The 15,543-nt window shown below is 43.6% G+C and overlaps 1 protein-coding gene across 4 annotated transcripts in view; it reads left to right on the plus strand.

Moving 5' to 3' along the window:
* The window catches only part of ep300a (EP300 lysine acetyltransferase a), a 31,022-nt gene extending 16,617 nt beyond the window's left edge, over positions 1 to 14,405 (plus strand). For 2 of the 4 annotated variants that reach the window (XM_042508360.2, XM_042508361.2), the window contains exons 18-31: positions 982 to 1,157; positions 2,128 to 2,216; positions 3,300 to 3,410; positions 4,417 to 4,473; positions 4,587 to 4,664; positions 4,761 to 4,828; positions 4,953 to 5,103; positions 5,738 to 5,884; positions 6,569 to 6,682; positions 6,804 to 6,969; positions 7,087 to 7,254; positions 7,806 to 7,967; positions 8,077 to 8,358; positions 9,034 to 14,405. In XM_042508360.2, the coding sequence (XP_042364294.2) occupies positions 982 to 1,157; positions 2,128 to 2,216; positions 3,300 to 3,410; positions 4,417 to 4,473; positions 4,587 to 4,664; positions 4,761 to 4,828; positions 4,953 to 5,103; positions 5,738 to 5,884; positions 6,569 to 6,682; positions 6,804 to 6,969; positions 7,087 to 7,254; positions 7,806 to 7,967; positions 8,077 to 8,358; positions 9,034 to 12,234 (4,970 nt within the window). In that variant the 3' untranslated portion in view covers positions 12,235 to 14,405. The remainder of the gene's footprint in view (positions 1 to 981; positions 1,158 to 2,127; positions 2,217 to 3,299; positions 3,411 to 4,416; positions 4,474 to 4,586; positions 4,665 to 4,760; positions 4,829 to 4,952; positions 5,104 to 5,737; positions 5,885 to 6,568; positions 6,683 to 6,803; positions 6,970 to 7,086; positions 7,255 to 7,805; positions 7,968 to 8,076; positions 8,359 to 9,033) is intronic. The other 2 variants (XM_042508363.2, XM_042508362.2) reach the window with 1 other exon arrangement.
* The last annotated feature ends 1,138 nt before the right edge of the window (positions 14,406 to 15,543 follow it).

Consider the following 15,543-nt stretch of genomic DNA (forward strand, 5'->3'; position numbering starts at 1 on the left):
TAGTCTCCCTGGTGTCAACATAACATTACATCACAACAGAAATAATAGTAAACAATAAAGTAAATAATTGAAAGGAGAAAAAAAAGTTAAATGATAACAATAACAACAACGTTATTATTATTATGATGATTATCACAACTACTACCATTATAGTAAAACAAGACAGATAATTAAAGAAAATAAAAAACAATATAATAACAGCAATAGTAATACAACAATAGCACTGCAGTGAGTATAGTAGTAGTAAACAATTGATAGTAGCCAACCCACATGCCACAACTACTCACAGAAGACAAGACATCTTCACAGAAACACCATCTGTCTAGACTAGACTAGAACAATAAAAATGACAACCTGCAAATCACAATGATACACACTGTTATCAAAACTCAACTAAAAGGTGTATGAAAGCAGCACAAGAAAACTTATGTTGCTCCAGGGTTTAAAGTGTTAATGGCCTAAAAGTCCAGCACCTCTCTTTGTATTTGCCTCCTCTAAAAGGTACATTATTACGATCTCCTTCACCATCACCTTGTTTGTTATGTTAAATTATTGACTCCTCCCTCTATTATCATCTATTGGCTGTATCTATGTCAACATATAGGACACATGGAAGTACTGTATGAGGGCAGTGGCATTTACAATGTTTGCAAAAGACTTAAATGGCGTGTAAATGAGTCTAAATATGAGAGGTGTTATCATTCTTAGCAAACATTTTGGACTACAGTAAAAGATTAAACACATTTTGGATAAGTTTAGTGAAGTAATAAGTGAGTTTGTGGGCAAGTTAGTAACATTAAGACAAAGTGTTTTTTTTTTTTTTCATTTGCACTGCATCATTTGTCACGATATGTTACAAATAAAAGCATTCGGTCTCTATTTTAATTGATGTGATATGCAGATTTATATAGGAGCTCCAATGAGCCACCTGCTTTCAGTTTGGAAAGTTTCCTCATCCCATGCTTTGTGTTGTGATCGTAGGTCAGTATCAGGATCCCTGGCAGTACGTGGACGACATCTGGCTGATGTTCAACAACGCCTGGCTGTACAACCGCAAAACATCCAGAGTCTACAAGTACTGCTCCAAGCTGGCCGAGGTTTTTGAGCAGGAGATCGATCCCGTCATGCAGAGCCTTGGCTACTGCTGTGGGAGGAAGGTGAGAAGGAGAGTGCTACATTTATGACAAGATGGGTTGAATTATTATAATAATTATTACAGGACTGCTCTGTTCAACACATTTAATCTGTACTTGATGAAGTTACAGGCTGGATGGTGACACCAAAATAGCTTTTTTCCATTTTAAATTTCCAAAGTTTTGAACCGGTTGTGTTTGTTGATGCTCTGCACGTAATCTTACCATCAGCTGATCAGAGCCGTCCTATAAGACACAGAACGTATGAAATTCTGTATGTTAAATATGTGTGCGAATGTTGTAATTTTCAGAGGTAGAAATTAACTCCCATCATTCACGTCTGAAAATGGAAGCAGTAAAGTGGGATCATAGCTAAATCTGGCCTTGGGCATACCAACGCCGTATCACATTTCAGCTCTCATTAGACTCTGCTATTTTTGGTTTTGCAGACAAATAACAAAAGTGATTGGCTCTTATTATGAGAGGCTGGCTGAACGGGTTACTTCTGACAACGAGACAAAGCAAAGTATTTCTCAGTGTAATTACTCAATTATTAGTATTTTTTTGTTTTGTTTTGTTTTTTTGGGTAAAACTAAGCTGAACAGAAATTGGCTCATCTCCACTCCCTTTTAACAAGCAGAGTGTGGATGAAGGTTCAGTTCACACAGTGGTCCTTATTAATATGATGTTTATTTTTCTTATTTTCATTGCATATTCTGTAGTGCTCATGTGCTAGTCAGTAGCATCGGAAACGATGCTCCGGTCCGTTTTTCTTTTAATCCAAATTCACATAAAACCGTATAAATACACTAACATTTTTTAAGCACTGGAAAATCCAATCATCACTTAATCCTGTGTCATGTAAGAGAGACAGCAAGAACAAATTCGGTCAAAGTTATCATATGTAAAGCGTGTTGATGGATTCACGTGTTGACCGTTGATTAGCTCAAGTGGGTGTTAATAAATTAATATACTGTTTGTTTCTGTCCGTCAGCTGGAGTTCTCTCCTCAGACACTGTGCTGCTACGGGAAGCAGCTGTGCACTATTCCCAGAGATGCTGCTTACTTCAGCTACCAGAACAGGTACGGGCGGGGGGGTGAAACGTAATGGATGGTCCGTAAAAGAGGAAGGGAATATAATAAGAGATTAATAAGGAATATATAATTGTTGGTTGAACTAAATTTTAGTTTGATTTTTATCAGTGTTCACCTTATTGATTTTGTTTCCCCCAAACGCTTCCCCTCACTTCATGTTCCCTGTTTTTATACCTCCATGTGGTGCCTAATGCACTGGCATTTTAACAGTCGGTCATCTCACATTATTTTAGTTTATTTTGTCATAAAACTAAATTGCACAAAGCACCTCGGCACAGAAAAAAATTGTGTCAGTGTTTACAGGAAAGGCTGCAGAGACAAAGCTAAGAACATAGTACTTGTGCTATTTGTGCTTTTGCATGAAATTATCTTTTAAGACACCCTATTACTGCTAATGAGCATTTTCTTTTAGGGAGAAGCGGCAATAATGCCAGTTTTGTGACCGCTCGTTCCTTTCAGACTCCACACAACACATTTTTTAAAATTCTTCCTGTCAGTTTTTTTTGTGTTTTTTTTACACAGCCTTTAAAACTTGACTGGAATGTGAAAGGACCGACTTTAAAATGTACTGCTTGAAAGACTTGAACAGCTGAGCAGCTGTCTGTGTTCATATTTGTTCAGTGTCTGTATTACGTCCCATGCTGCCACTTCCTGCTCTCACGTTTAGCTCCCGTTGATTCTGCTCCTGCTCTGTTAGCTGTGACGGTGCTTGTTGTTCATCCTCTCATGCCCAAATTGCTAATCTGTGCTCTGCCTCGGCTCTCTGCTGTGTGTTCGTCTCGTCCTGTGCCCCGTCTGTCCTCCCTTCCGATGGCTGTGATGTCAACATTGGCTTGCTTTTTGCCTTGAACCAACCATGCACTTCCATCCCCCACCCCTCCCCATCCCCCTTCACCTCCTCACCCCTCAAAATCATGACTGGCTGTTACGATGACGACTTCCTGCTGTGCTGCGCTCCCACTTCCTGCTTGCTCCGCTTGTGGCACCCTGCCTTGCCCATGTCCTGTACCAATTGGTGACTGCCCTCCCGTGCGCTGTCTGTGATTGACTGTGCTGCGGGGAATGGTGTAGTTCACCAAAATTTGGGCTTATTGCTGACAGGTACCACTTCTGTGAGAAGTGCTTCAACGAGATCCAGGGTGAGACGGTGTCCCTGGGTGACGACCCCACCCAGCCACAGACGTGAGTATTAGTCCATTTCATAAACAAGTTAAAAAAAAAAAAAAAGAATTATTTAAAAAAACAAGTATTAACTTTTCAGAACTGTCATCTTCCAGTTACATTTATATTTTCTACCTTTCTGAAAGTGGATCACTCAACTTTTCAGCTCATCCACTGTTACGTTTCTAAATGGTGTTCCCACTGAGCAATTTAATGTTGAAAAGGAATTTAATAAATGTCTATTATACGTCTGTTTGTCCTCAGACGTTTAGATTTCAGTTATTCACGGTTGAAAAAGTGAAAGTTCAGTAGATGTCTTAGCCTAAAAATAAACAAAACTATTATTCATCATATAAATGCAGGGGTATGCAGGACTGTTGTTAATTATTTACCATTTTTTACAATTTTTAATATATTAAGATGAATGACGTGTGTTGCTCAGTGGGATATTTGGCACTGCTGTCTCAAAGACAACCGGATCACTTTCCGTTTTCCTCAGAGCCTAGCAACGACCAGCAACACAGGACGCACTGCATTTTATTTTCTACAGTTACTTTGCTTGACACAGCACAGACAGAACTGTTCATGACTTTCTCTCCTCAGTGCGTAGATAATTGAGGAACAAGCAGTTTGATGATCACATTTAAGACTTTGTTTCAAACAGTTTGTGGTCGGATCGATCAGAGGTAATCAGATTAGACTAATGGATTTGCGGAGCTGCAGCGGCGAATAAAAGCAGACGCTCTTCTGTCGCTGTTGTGCTGGTTTGATAGAGAGCACTTAAACTAGCCTACATGAATTAACGAACGGTTATGATGGCATCATTGTACAATCAATATTTACTTCAGAATGATAAGTTAAAGCAGAAAACTTCTCTACTGCCACTTTAAAAAGGTATTTGACAGTTAAAAGTTTTGCATCAGGTACAGATGTTGTAGCTTGAACTAAAAAGTTTTGTTGTTATTGCTGCATGTTGGCAATTTTCTCTTGTTCTACATATTGACCTCCTCCCCCTAAATCATTTCAGATCGATTAACAAGGAACAGTTTGAAAAGAAGAAGAATGACACACTGGACCCTGAATTGTAAGTGAGCTGCCAACCAAATGTCAGATATTAGCATCTGGAGGAGAAGAAGATGAAATGAAATTCATTTCAAGGGCTTCAGTGTGTAATTTGCATCTTCATCTTCTTCTCAGGCTTGTTGAATGTATGGACTGCGGGCGCAGGATGCATCAGATTTGTGTCTTGCACCATGAAACAATCTGGCCATCAGGGTGAGCCGCAGTTTGTCATTTCAGTGGATTTCAAGGTTTGTGTAAATGTCCCGATGTTTTAAAGTGATTCAACTGATTTGTTTTTTTTTCTCATAGTTTTGTTTGTGACGGCTGCTTAAAGAAGACAAACAAAACCAGGAAAGAGAACAAGTATTCTGCCAAAAGTAAGTGGCCAAGCTTCTTGTGGTTTTATCCCATTTCTTACATCCGATGTTTTATTTCATGCTTGTATAGCACTTTGTAAACTAAAATGAAAAATGCCTTGCCCGCCTCGCTCTCCTGCTGCAGGGTTGCCCCAGACGAAGTTGGGCAGTTACCTCGAGGTACGGGTGAATGACTTCCTCAAGCGGCAGAACCACCCAGAGGCTGGAGAAGTCTTCATTCGCGTCGTCCACGTCTCTGACAAGGTGGTGGAGGTTAAACCGGGCATGAAATCCAGGTACAAGAACAAAGCACACTGTCACACTGCAGCATGAACACATCTTTCCCTCACATCCAGAGTTCGAGATCCTACTGGGATCACTTGCTGCTGGTTTATTGGAGGTTCCCAGCAACAGCCGGAAGGAAATTGGGGATGCAGCCTTTGTTGTTATGTCCCAAAGCTATGGAACAAACTACTTAAGATATCAGAGAAGCCAACTCACTAAATATTTTTTAGAAAAGCTAAAAATACATCTGTTCTCACTCGCCTTTAACTAGCTCTGACTTTCTCAAACTCTACTTTTTACGCTTGAGACTGCTGCAATTCTTCGAAAATGTTGTTTCAGTTTTTAATGCTTTGTGGTTTTGTCTAATAATTTTATGATTTTGCACTTAATTTATGTTTTAAACTGCTTTTAAATGTTCTTTTATGATAATTGCCTTGCAGGCCTGTTTTATGTTCAGTCTGTATGTTTCTTTGTATGAAAGGTGCTACGTAAATAAAGTTCATCATTATTAATACTATTTGAATATAATATTTAGTGTTTGACTTTGAGATTACGATTAAAGTGGTGATATTTTAGTAATGCAGATAAACTGTCTGTTTGTCTATTTTACTGTTGGTCATTTCAGACTTGTGTTTTCTTCTACAGGTTTGTGGACAGCGGAGAGATGTCAGAGTCTTTCCCCTACAGGACAAAAGCCCTGTTTGCGTTTGAGGACATTGACGGAGCAGATGTCTGCTTCTTTGGTATGCATGTTCAAGAGTACGGCTCAGACTGCCCACAGCCCAACCAGAGGTAAGGATTTTAGAAACACTGGGCCTCATTCACCAATAGCTTCCTCAGTTTTTTCTTTGTCTGCATCTGATTCATGACGTTCTGAAACCCCAGAGCTGCTGGCACCTGTGTACTTATAATGACGAATCCCATTGTCCTCGCAGGTTGAAAGCTCATAAGTTGATCCTAATTAGAAAAACGCCCCACAAACGACAATAAAAGCACATGAGACTGCAAGGCTGTGTTCACACACAGAAACTGAAGAGGAGGGAAAGTTGAGAGAATTAATGCTCAGATGAAATTCTGAAGATGAAGTTCAAAAAACCATAATGCATTTAATAAAATAATGAAATTGAATAAAATATTAATGCAATATAAATTCTATAATATTATACAGCTGTAGAACTGAAGAAAACGCAAAAAACAACATTCTGCTCAAACATGTCAGAACAAAATATGTGTAAGAGTGGTCTTTTGTGTGCACAGATTCTGTTCTTGACCAAGAAAACATTGGTTAATGTCAGAATCTTTGTGAAAACTGCGTATGTGGGTTTGTAAAAAGAAATTTCTTCTTAAAAACGTTTGGTGAGTGAGGCCTAGTATTTTAAAGGGCTTTCTTTTTGCTCTCTTGAAAATTGTATTATTTAAAAGCTTTTAATTACATTTCAGCTGTCATAATTAATATGTCTTTTTTTCCCCAATCAGGCGAGTTTACATCTCCTACCTGGACAGTGTGCACTTTTTCCGGCCTCGCTGTCTAAGAACTGCAGTCTACCACGAAATCCTCATCGGCTACTTGGAATATGTGAAGAAGTTGGGGTGAGTCCTGCTGCTCACAGAACACATTTATTTTGGTCGCTGGAAGGCTTGTGCAGTTTTTTATTCTGACTTATCAAATCATTTTACTTATTGTGTGCTGTCTGTCACGTGTCCTCCGCAGCTACACCACCGGGCACATCTGGGCCTGCCCGCCTAGTGAAGGGGACGACTACATCTTCCACTGTCACCCGGCAGATCAGAAGATCCCGAAGCCCAAACGCCTCCAGGAGTGGTACAAGAAGATGTTAGACAAAGCTGTGGCAGAGCGGATAGTGCATGATTACAAGGTACAGAGGCAGCATCCGTCTTTGTTCTTACATGTTTTGGAGGAATGGTCACTCTTTAGATGCAGAATTTGAAGCCTTACAAAACACTAACTTTATTTTCCCAATTTACCCTGACAGGATATCTTCAAGCAGGCGACCGAGGATCGTTTGACGAGCGCTAAGGAGTTGCCGTACTTTGAGGGTGACTTCTGGCCCAACGTGCTGGAGGAGAGCATCAAGGAGCTGGAGCAGGAGGAGGAGGAGAGGAAACGGGAGGAGAATAGCACTTCTAACGAAAGTATTGATGTAAGAATGCTATCATGTGTTAACCCCTTTAAAACCTGGATTGACATCAATTTTCTTTGGCTGCATTCAGACCCCTTTGACTTTCAGCCTCTGAAACCTGAGTATACTGGTTTGATTACATTTGAAAAATGGAACGTAACGTAATGAACAACTTGACAAGAAGTGAAAAAAAAAAGAGTAGAAGATAAAAAAAAATGACCTGAAAATTAGCTGTGGTGGGGGATTACAATATATATTGTCAAAAAAACAGGGAAAATATCCAAATAAGTATATTTATATATATATATATATATATATATATATATTATTTTAAGAACTGTTTTTTTCAGGTAATTTTCTTGTAACTTTTCACAGATTTTGATTTTGCTAATTTTTGGGCCATTTCTTATTGAGTTGCTCACTGCCTTCTTCCCATGTCTATTAAAGAAATCAAACCATTTTGCTCAGGTTTTAAAGGGTTAATGTGGTCCTGAAGAAAGTCCTGGTTTCTCGTCAGTCTGCCATCACCTGAGCTTGTTAATCAGGTGATAACCCCTGTCTGTCTTGTGCAGGACACAAAAGGTGACAGTAAAAACGCAAAGAAGAAGAACAACAAGAAGACGAGTAAGAACAAGAGCAGCCTGAGCCGAGCCAATAAGAAGAAGCCGGGGATGCCCAACGTCTCCAACGACCTTTCACAGAAACTCTACGCCACTATGGAAAAACACAAAGAGGTATGAGAAAAAAGGAATGAGAAATTCGACTTTGATTATATTTTCCTGATTTTTACTCTGATTTCTGGTTCAAAAAATAATTTTTTTGTTCCCCTTTCTCCTGTCCCAGGTGTTCTTTGTGATCCGGCTGATTGCAGCACCCATGGCAAATGCCTTGCCCCCCATCGCGGACTCGGATCCCCTGATGGCGTGCGACCTAATGGATGGCCGCGATGCCTTTCTGACACTGGCCCGGGACAAACACCTGGAGTTCAGCTCGCTGAGGAGGTCCATGTGGAGCTCGATGTGCATGTTGGTGGAGCTGCATAACCAAAGCCAGGATCGCTTTGTCTACACATGTAACGAGTGCAAGCACCACGTGGAGACTCGTTTCCACTGCACCGTCTGTGAGGTGAGTCGAGGAAGGGTTGTTTTAGTGCATCTGTCACAGGCTTGGGCAGGATCTATTTTTTTTATACTTCCTGGAATTTCTCCAGGTTATACAGAATAACGGAAATCTGAATTCATGTTTCTCCCTTTTACCAAAACTAAGAGTTTCGTGTGAAGGAACCTTTTATTTTTTATTTCCCCACCTATGTTAGCATGTTAGAGCAGCTACACTGACGGCGTGAGAAGTGGTAATTTTTTAGACAAACTATAAAAGCCCTCTGACAGTGTTTCTGTCGACAGAATTACTTTAATTGTTAACACAACACATTCCATTGTGAGACATTTGCAGGACTGTGTTGTTGACGACGCAGTAGCTGCATGTCTTCAAAAATGAGTGCAGAATGTGCTTTTAATTGTGGAAATACAGTAGTTATAACAGAAGGCAGCTCTGCAGCAGCACTGCAACAATAAACGCCGCCAATGTGAACACACACTGCTCACGCAATGCTCATGCAATCCAGCCTCTCCAGTATGAAATTAACAGACACACACACAAAATCACACTCTGAAGATTCCTAAATACCCTGGTATACTGTAATACTGTGATACTGCCCATGCCTAGTCTGTTATCTGATTTATTATTTTAATGTAAAACCTGCAGCATATCACATCTAAATACTTTTCATGCTCTTCACAGGATTACGACCTCTGCATCACATGCTACAACACTAAGGGCCATGTGCACAAGATGGAGAAGTTAGGCCTTGGCTTGGATGACGAGAGCAGCAACCAGGCTGCTGCAACCACTCAGAGCCCGGGAGACTCTCGCCGCCTCAGCATTCAGCGCTGCATCCAGTCCCTCGTCCACGCCTGCCAGTGCAGAAACGCAAACTGCTCTCTGCCGTCCTGTCAGAAGATGAAACGTGTCGTCCAGCACACGAAAAGTTGCAAGAGAAAAACCAACGGTGGCTGCCCCATCTGCAAGCAGCTTATTGCGTTGTGCTGCTACCATGCTAAGCACTGTCAGGAGAACAAGTGTCCTGTCCCGTTCTGCCTAAACATCAAGCACAAGCTCCGGCAGCAGCAGCTGCAGCACCGGCTCCAGCAGGCTCAGATGCTCAGGAGGAGAATGGCGAGCATGCAGAGAGTGGGCCAGCCACCTCCCGGAGGAGCCCCGGGGGGTAACGGTCTGCCTTCTCCAGGAGCCAACAACGGAGCCACAGGTCCTGGTACCCCGACATCTGTGGGCACGCAGCCACCGACCCCACAGACCCCCACCCAGGGAAACATGCCTGCGCTGCCTCCGCAGCAAGGAGTTGGGATGGGGGGGATGGGGGGAATGGGAACGCCAGGCCAGCAACAGCAGGTTCAGCAGCAAGGTGGTGCCATGCCCCCTCAGCACCACCTCCATCAGTTCCAGCCGGTGGGTGGAGGAGGTGCAGGGGGGATGATGAACTCTCCTCAGCAGCAGATGGTACCACAGCTCCAGCAGCAGCCGCCTAATGTCCAGCAGCAGCAGCATCCTGGAGGTCTGCCTCCGTACAACCCCAGACCACCAGGGGCTTCCCCTCTCCACCAGTCCCTGGGAAAACCTGGACTGGGTCCAGCCACCCCACCCCAGCAGCAGCAACAACCCAACCAGGGCCAGGGGTCATTGCCAGGCCAGCAGCAGGGTCCCCCTCTGGCTGCTGTAGAGACAGCCCTAAAAATCCAGCGCCTCGCAGAGACCCAGAGACAGATGGCTCAGGCCCAGGCTCAAGCCCAGATTCGTGGCCTGGGACAGGGGGGCATGATACCCTCGCACCCTCACCACCAGAACACCCAGGCCCCAATGGGCATGCCCCACATTGGGCCCCAGGGTTTGCCCCCCCAGGCTCAGGGAGTTGTTGGCAGGACTATGTTAGACCCGCAGCAGCAGGGGATGCTGGCGGGGATGCAGCAGAGCGGCCCTCAGTCACAGCTGCCGCCTCAGGTTCAGCAGCAGCTGCAGCAGGTCCAGCAGGCAGGCGGAGGGCAACTACAGCCACCAAACCAGCAGTGGGGACCTGGCGGACCCACCATGAACCCACAACAAAGGCCGAGCATGATGGGTCACATGGCGCCACAGCAGCAACCAGCGGTTGCCCAGCAGCAGCCAATGAATCAGCAACAGCAGCAACCAGGAAACCGTGGGCTGATGCAGGTAATGGGTGCACCAGGAGCCCCCAGTTCTATAGCAGCTGCAGCTGCATCAGGAAACCTCCCCCAGGCAGCACTGCAAGACCTCTTGAGAACTCTGCGCTCTCCGAGCTCGCCCCTCCAACAGCAGCAGGTCCTCAACATCCTCCGCTCCAACCCGACCCTCATGGCTGCTTTCATCAGACAGAGAGCAGCAAGGTATCAAGGCGGTCAGGGTGGCCCCGGAGGACCGGGAGGGCCTCAACAAGCGGGTCCCGGAGGTGTGCGGTTCCAAGGGGCTGGTGGAGTGCTGCCTGGTGTGGGAGGGCCCGGGGCGAACCAGCTGCCTAACATGGACGGACAGCAGCAGGGTAATGTGAACCAGGCGGGTCAGCCGGGGATGAACATGGCTCAGGGTGGAGCAGGTGGAGGGAACATGCCCACCATCGCTCAGCTGCAGCAGTTACAGCAGCAGCAACAGCAGCAACGTCCGATGTTGCCTGGTAATCTACAGCAACAGCAAATGGCTGCATTACAGCAGCAGCAGCAACAACAACAGGGAGCAATGCAAGCTGGGCAACAAGGCAACATCAGCAACATGACGCCGCAGTTCAGAGAGCTGTTGATGAGGAGACACCTGCAGCAGCAGCAGCAGCAGCAGCAGCAACAACAACAACAACAACAGCAGCAACAGCAGCAACAGATGGGAAACCACGGGCAGTTCCAGCAGCCTCAAGGACTCCAGCAGCAGCAGCAAGGTCAGCAGGGGTTCATGCAACCTGGACAAGGACAGCCAGGGATCCCCCCCTCCCAGCCCCAGCCTGGGGGAGGAGGCGTAGGAGGTCCCCAGCAGCAGCAGGGGGGACCACAAGGTGGGCCAGGACAGCTTGGCCAGCAGCAAGGCTACCCCAACACCATGTCCCAGGTGGCTGCAGCGCTCCAGCAGAGGCTGCAGCATCAGATGCAGATGCAACAGCAGCAGCAGCAGAATTCAATGGGCGGGCTCCAAGGGCAAGACGGAGGGCCCGGTGGAGGCACAGGAGGACCAGGAGGACCTCCACTCCAGCCCGGGCAAGGCGGACCAGGACAGGGGCAACAACAGCAAGGTGGGGTAGGTGGAGGGGGTGGCGGGCCCCCTCTGCAGCAGACATCCCAAGGCATGCTCCACCAGAACATCCACCAGAGGCTCCTGCAGCAGCAGCATCTAGGCGGGGGCTCTCCAGCCCAGCACAGCAGCCCCATGAGCCCCCAACAGCAGATGGCGCAGTCCCCCCATCTCCAAGGACAAGGAGGACTCGGCCCAGCGGGGTCGCTCAGCAGTCAGGTCAGGTCACCTCAGCCCTCACCGAGGCCGCAGTCGCAACCGCCACACTCCAGCCCGTCCCCACGCATGCAGCCCTCCTCCCAACCTCAGCCCCAGCCCTCCCCTCATCGCATCTCCCCGCAGACCCAGACTGGCTCCCCCCATCCAGGCCACATAGGCCAACATCACCCCAGCATGGCGCCGCCCCAACCTCCACAGCCCCAGCAGCAGCAGGCGTTATCTCAGCCGGGTAACTCCGTAGACGCCGCCCAGTTCAGCTCAGACCAGAACTCCATCATGTCCCAGCTGAGCGGGATGACGGGGATGCACGGCGTGCAGGGGGGGCAGTCGGACATGTTGGGTGGGAATAATAACAGCAGCAACAACAACCAGGAGCTGGGGACGAACATTAACCACAACAGTTTAGACCTGATGTAGCCTTGACTCCACAACGATGCTCTGATCCGTCACCCCAAAATCACAAACTGCCACGAGAGGAGCGCAAGGCGGGACTCTGGCTTTGGGGTTTTAGAAGTTTTTATTTTTTATTTAAATATTTTTGTGATGTATAAATAAGAACTGAAGCTTCCTTCCTATGGGAGATGCAACATAAATCTTAGAAGTCAATAAATGAATAAATTAAAACAATGGTAAGTTATTGCTGTTAATATATATCTATATATTTTTGCCAATTGTGTACAAAAAGGTGGAAGGGCAGCGTTTCAGGTTGAAGATATTTCTTCCTTAGTCTATGACACAATATTTTTGGGGACTGAGAATTTTGCCTTTTTATGAATATTTTTAAGATTTTAAATGTGGCTAAAAATTAAAGTGAGTTGACATGATGTACTTTTTTTTTTTTTAATTGTTTTCCTCCAGTCATAATTGTATTTTGCAGAGAGTTATTTTATTTCATTTTTTTCCCCTCAATGGATTGTAATACAAGCATCAACATATCTTCTGTTACAGGAATCTTTTTCTGGACACAGCAATGTACATTTTTACAGCGACTGCAACAATTCACATACATAGAATTTATTTTATAGGCGGGTGGAAGGGTGCGTTCAATGCAGTTTTGAGTTTTCCTAGATGTTTTGTTTTGACAGGGTTTATAGGTTAAAACCTCAACAGTGTTTTTGGGGAGTGGGTGACACTGACCGTGGTATTTTTGTGCAGAACAAATCCTTCCACCCTCGGTCCACTTCTCCGTTCTCCTATGAATGTGCGCACCTTCTCCCCCCCCCCGCAGATTACGGAGGGATGAACTGTTGATGTCTGATCGTCCGGCTGTCGGAGGCGTTGTTGCGCTTCTGCGTCGAGCCAGCAGATGTTAAAACGTCGTGCGTGTACATATATTACAAGTTTATGAACTGTGACTTGGAGATACAGTTTTTTTGGGGCTGCAGAGGTTTAATCCTGCCTGTATCCTCAAGCCCCACCCCCAGCGGTTTCCCTTTCTTTCCCTCATGGCTGCCCCTCAGCCACAAGATTTAATTCAATGTTAGTACTGTACAAAGTAAGAAATGGTGGACTTAGATACTGTTTTTGTAATGAAAGTGAAAGATGTAAAAAAAAAAAAAAAAAAATACTGTACATAAAACGTTATGAGCAGAGAAATTATTTTCTGCTGCTTGTTCCCCTTCTTGTTCGATTGGATATTTGCTGTATCTGTAAAAAAAAACAAAAAAAACAAAAAAAAAAAAAACTACAAAAGTACTCCTGAGCTACTGTACAGTGTTGTTTTCTAAAAAGGTACAGTATGGGGTGTCGTGGGTCACAAGCACCAATGCGCCTTTTTCTGTGTATTTTTGACAAAGTTTTTTCGGGAGGGAGGGGTTATCGCAACACACCTGAACAATCTCATACAGGAAGTCGAGCCGAGACGGGGTTGAATCGAGGTGTGATCTGGAAGAAATTTGGTCATTTAGCTTTTTACGGAGAGGACTGAAGACACAATATTCACATGCTCACTATTTTTCTCAAAAGGTTGGGCTTGCTGGGTATGGGGGGGGGGGGACGCATCAGAACCAGGTGGCAATATATCTTGAGACTTATTTTATAAGAAAAAAAACAAGGAAAAACTGTCTTTTATATATAGATATATTATTTAATTTTATTTTTTGGAAATAAAACTTGAAGCTACAGGAATTATTAGATAAAAACATGTTTTGTTTTGTATTAAAGATGTTATGGTGATGCAAAAAGACACTGCAGACAGCCGTTCAGTTTGCTCTGGGGAGGCCGTGGAGTTATATTATACCATCCTTTTTAAGAAATGTTTCATGTACATGAATATAGTTGTAAAACATACTGAATCACTGTACAAACTGATGGCAACTGAACAAATAGTTTTGTTTTAATCATTTCTTCTCCGAAACAGAGACTGGAAATAAGACTATTTAAATATTTGTTTAGTATTCAAATGGAATCTTTGACCACTTTTTTTCGTTCCTCTTGTTAACAATTTTGGTGCTTGCTGAGAGAAAGCAAAAATAACTGTTGCTCCATTTTCATTAGTTTCTTTTTTTTTTAAGTTATTTTGGTGGTCTGATTGTTTTTTTGCCAATAAATTAATTGTACAATAAAGTATGTTTGTACCATTGGAAAAATACTCTACGGCTTTTTTTTTTAACATTGATGGATGAGATTTTCTGTAGTTTAAAAGAAAAAAAAGACAACAAAATGTGCAACAAACTCAACATGCCAGGGATACATGCATTCAGAAAAAAAATGAAACCGAAATTTCTGCCTTTTTTGTTTTTGAGGCCTCTTACTGCGTTGCCAAATTGCCCAAGTTCTTGTAAAAAAACAAAAAAAAAAGTTGTGATGTCTGGTCTGGAGTCCAGCCCTCTCTTATTGTGGAATTTTCCCAAAAGTTTTATTCTCTCTTTTTTCATGAGTTGTTAAAGATCTTAGACTTTTCTTATGCACTCAAGAACAAATTTTGGTCCGAAACATGTTAAACTCTTAGTGAGTGAGCACGTCTCGTCCCCCTGACAGGTGTGTCTGATTAAACAGCATCATTACTGCACAGGTGTGCCTCGGGATGCTCACATTAAAAGGCCGTTTTAAAATGTGCTGTTTGATCACACAACACAATGCCACAGCTGTTTCCTGTGAACCGAATGTTTATTTCACTACAATAAGCCGTCTCCTGGTCATTTTCCTGAATTTGGCAGCACATCCAACCTGCCAGCTGAACACTTATTTATATAGTCTGGTTTATAATTCACAGGGTTCCCACAGTCATGAAATTCCTTCAAAAAGTTAGGATATTAGAAAAACCTTTCCAGGCCTGGAAATGGTTTGGAATTAACCGAAGTTCCTGTGTGCCAGTCTGGTCTATTAAAATATGCAGCTAGTTTACAGATGGATGTCTAACAAAGGAGTAAATGTGGCAGGTAACAACAGTTCGCTGATCCGCAAATGCCTGGAGAGTCCGTGTTAAAATAAACCGTATCTCTACATAGGCAGTTTAAACTACTTAAATAAAGTCCTGGAAATTGAGTAAAATATTATGAAAAAAAAATTAAAATTACTTGGCAGAAATAAGATAAAGAACTTTATTAATCCTGAAGGAAATTCTTGCACTAGATTGCCCCAAAAATACAGTAGCAAAACAGAATCAAATAAGTGAAAATAAAAAGTCTTATAATAATGTTTAAAAGTAAAAAGCAATATTGTACCTGGAGTTCAAAATTAAAAAAAATATTTTTTTTTAAATTTTTTATTATTTTTTTTAAATGT

This window comes from Plectropomus leopardus, chromosome 19, assembly GCF_026936395.1.
Source record: "Plectropomus leopardus strain MGB_pleo_1.0 chromosome 19, ASM2693639v1, whole genome shotgun sequence".
Classification (NCBI taxonomy): domain Eukaryota; kingdom Metazoa; phylum Chordata; class Actinopteri; order Perciformes; family Serranidae; genus Plectropomus; species Plectropomus leopardus.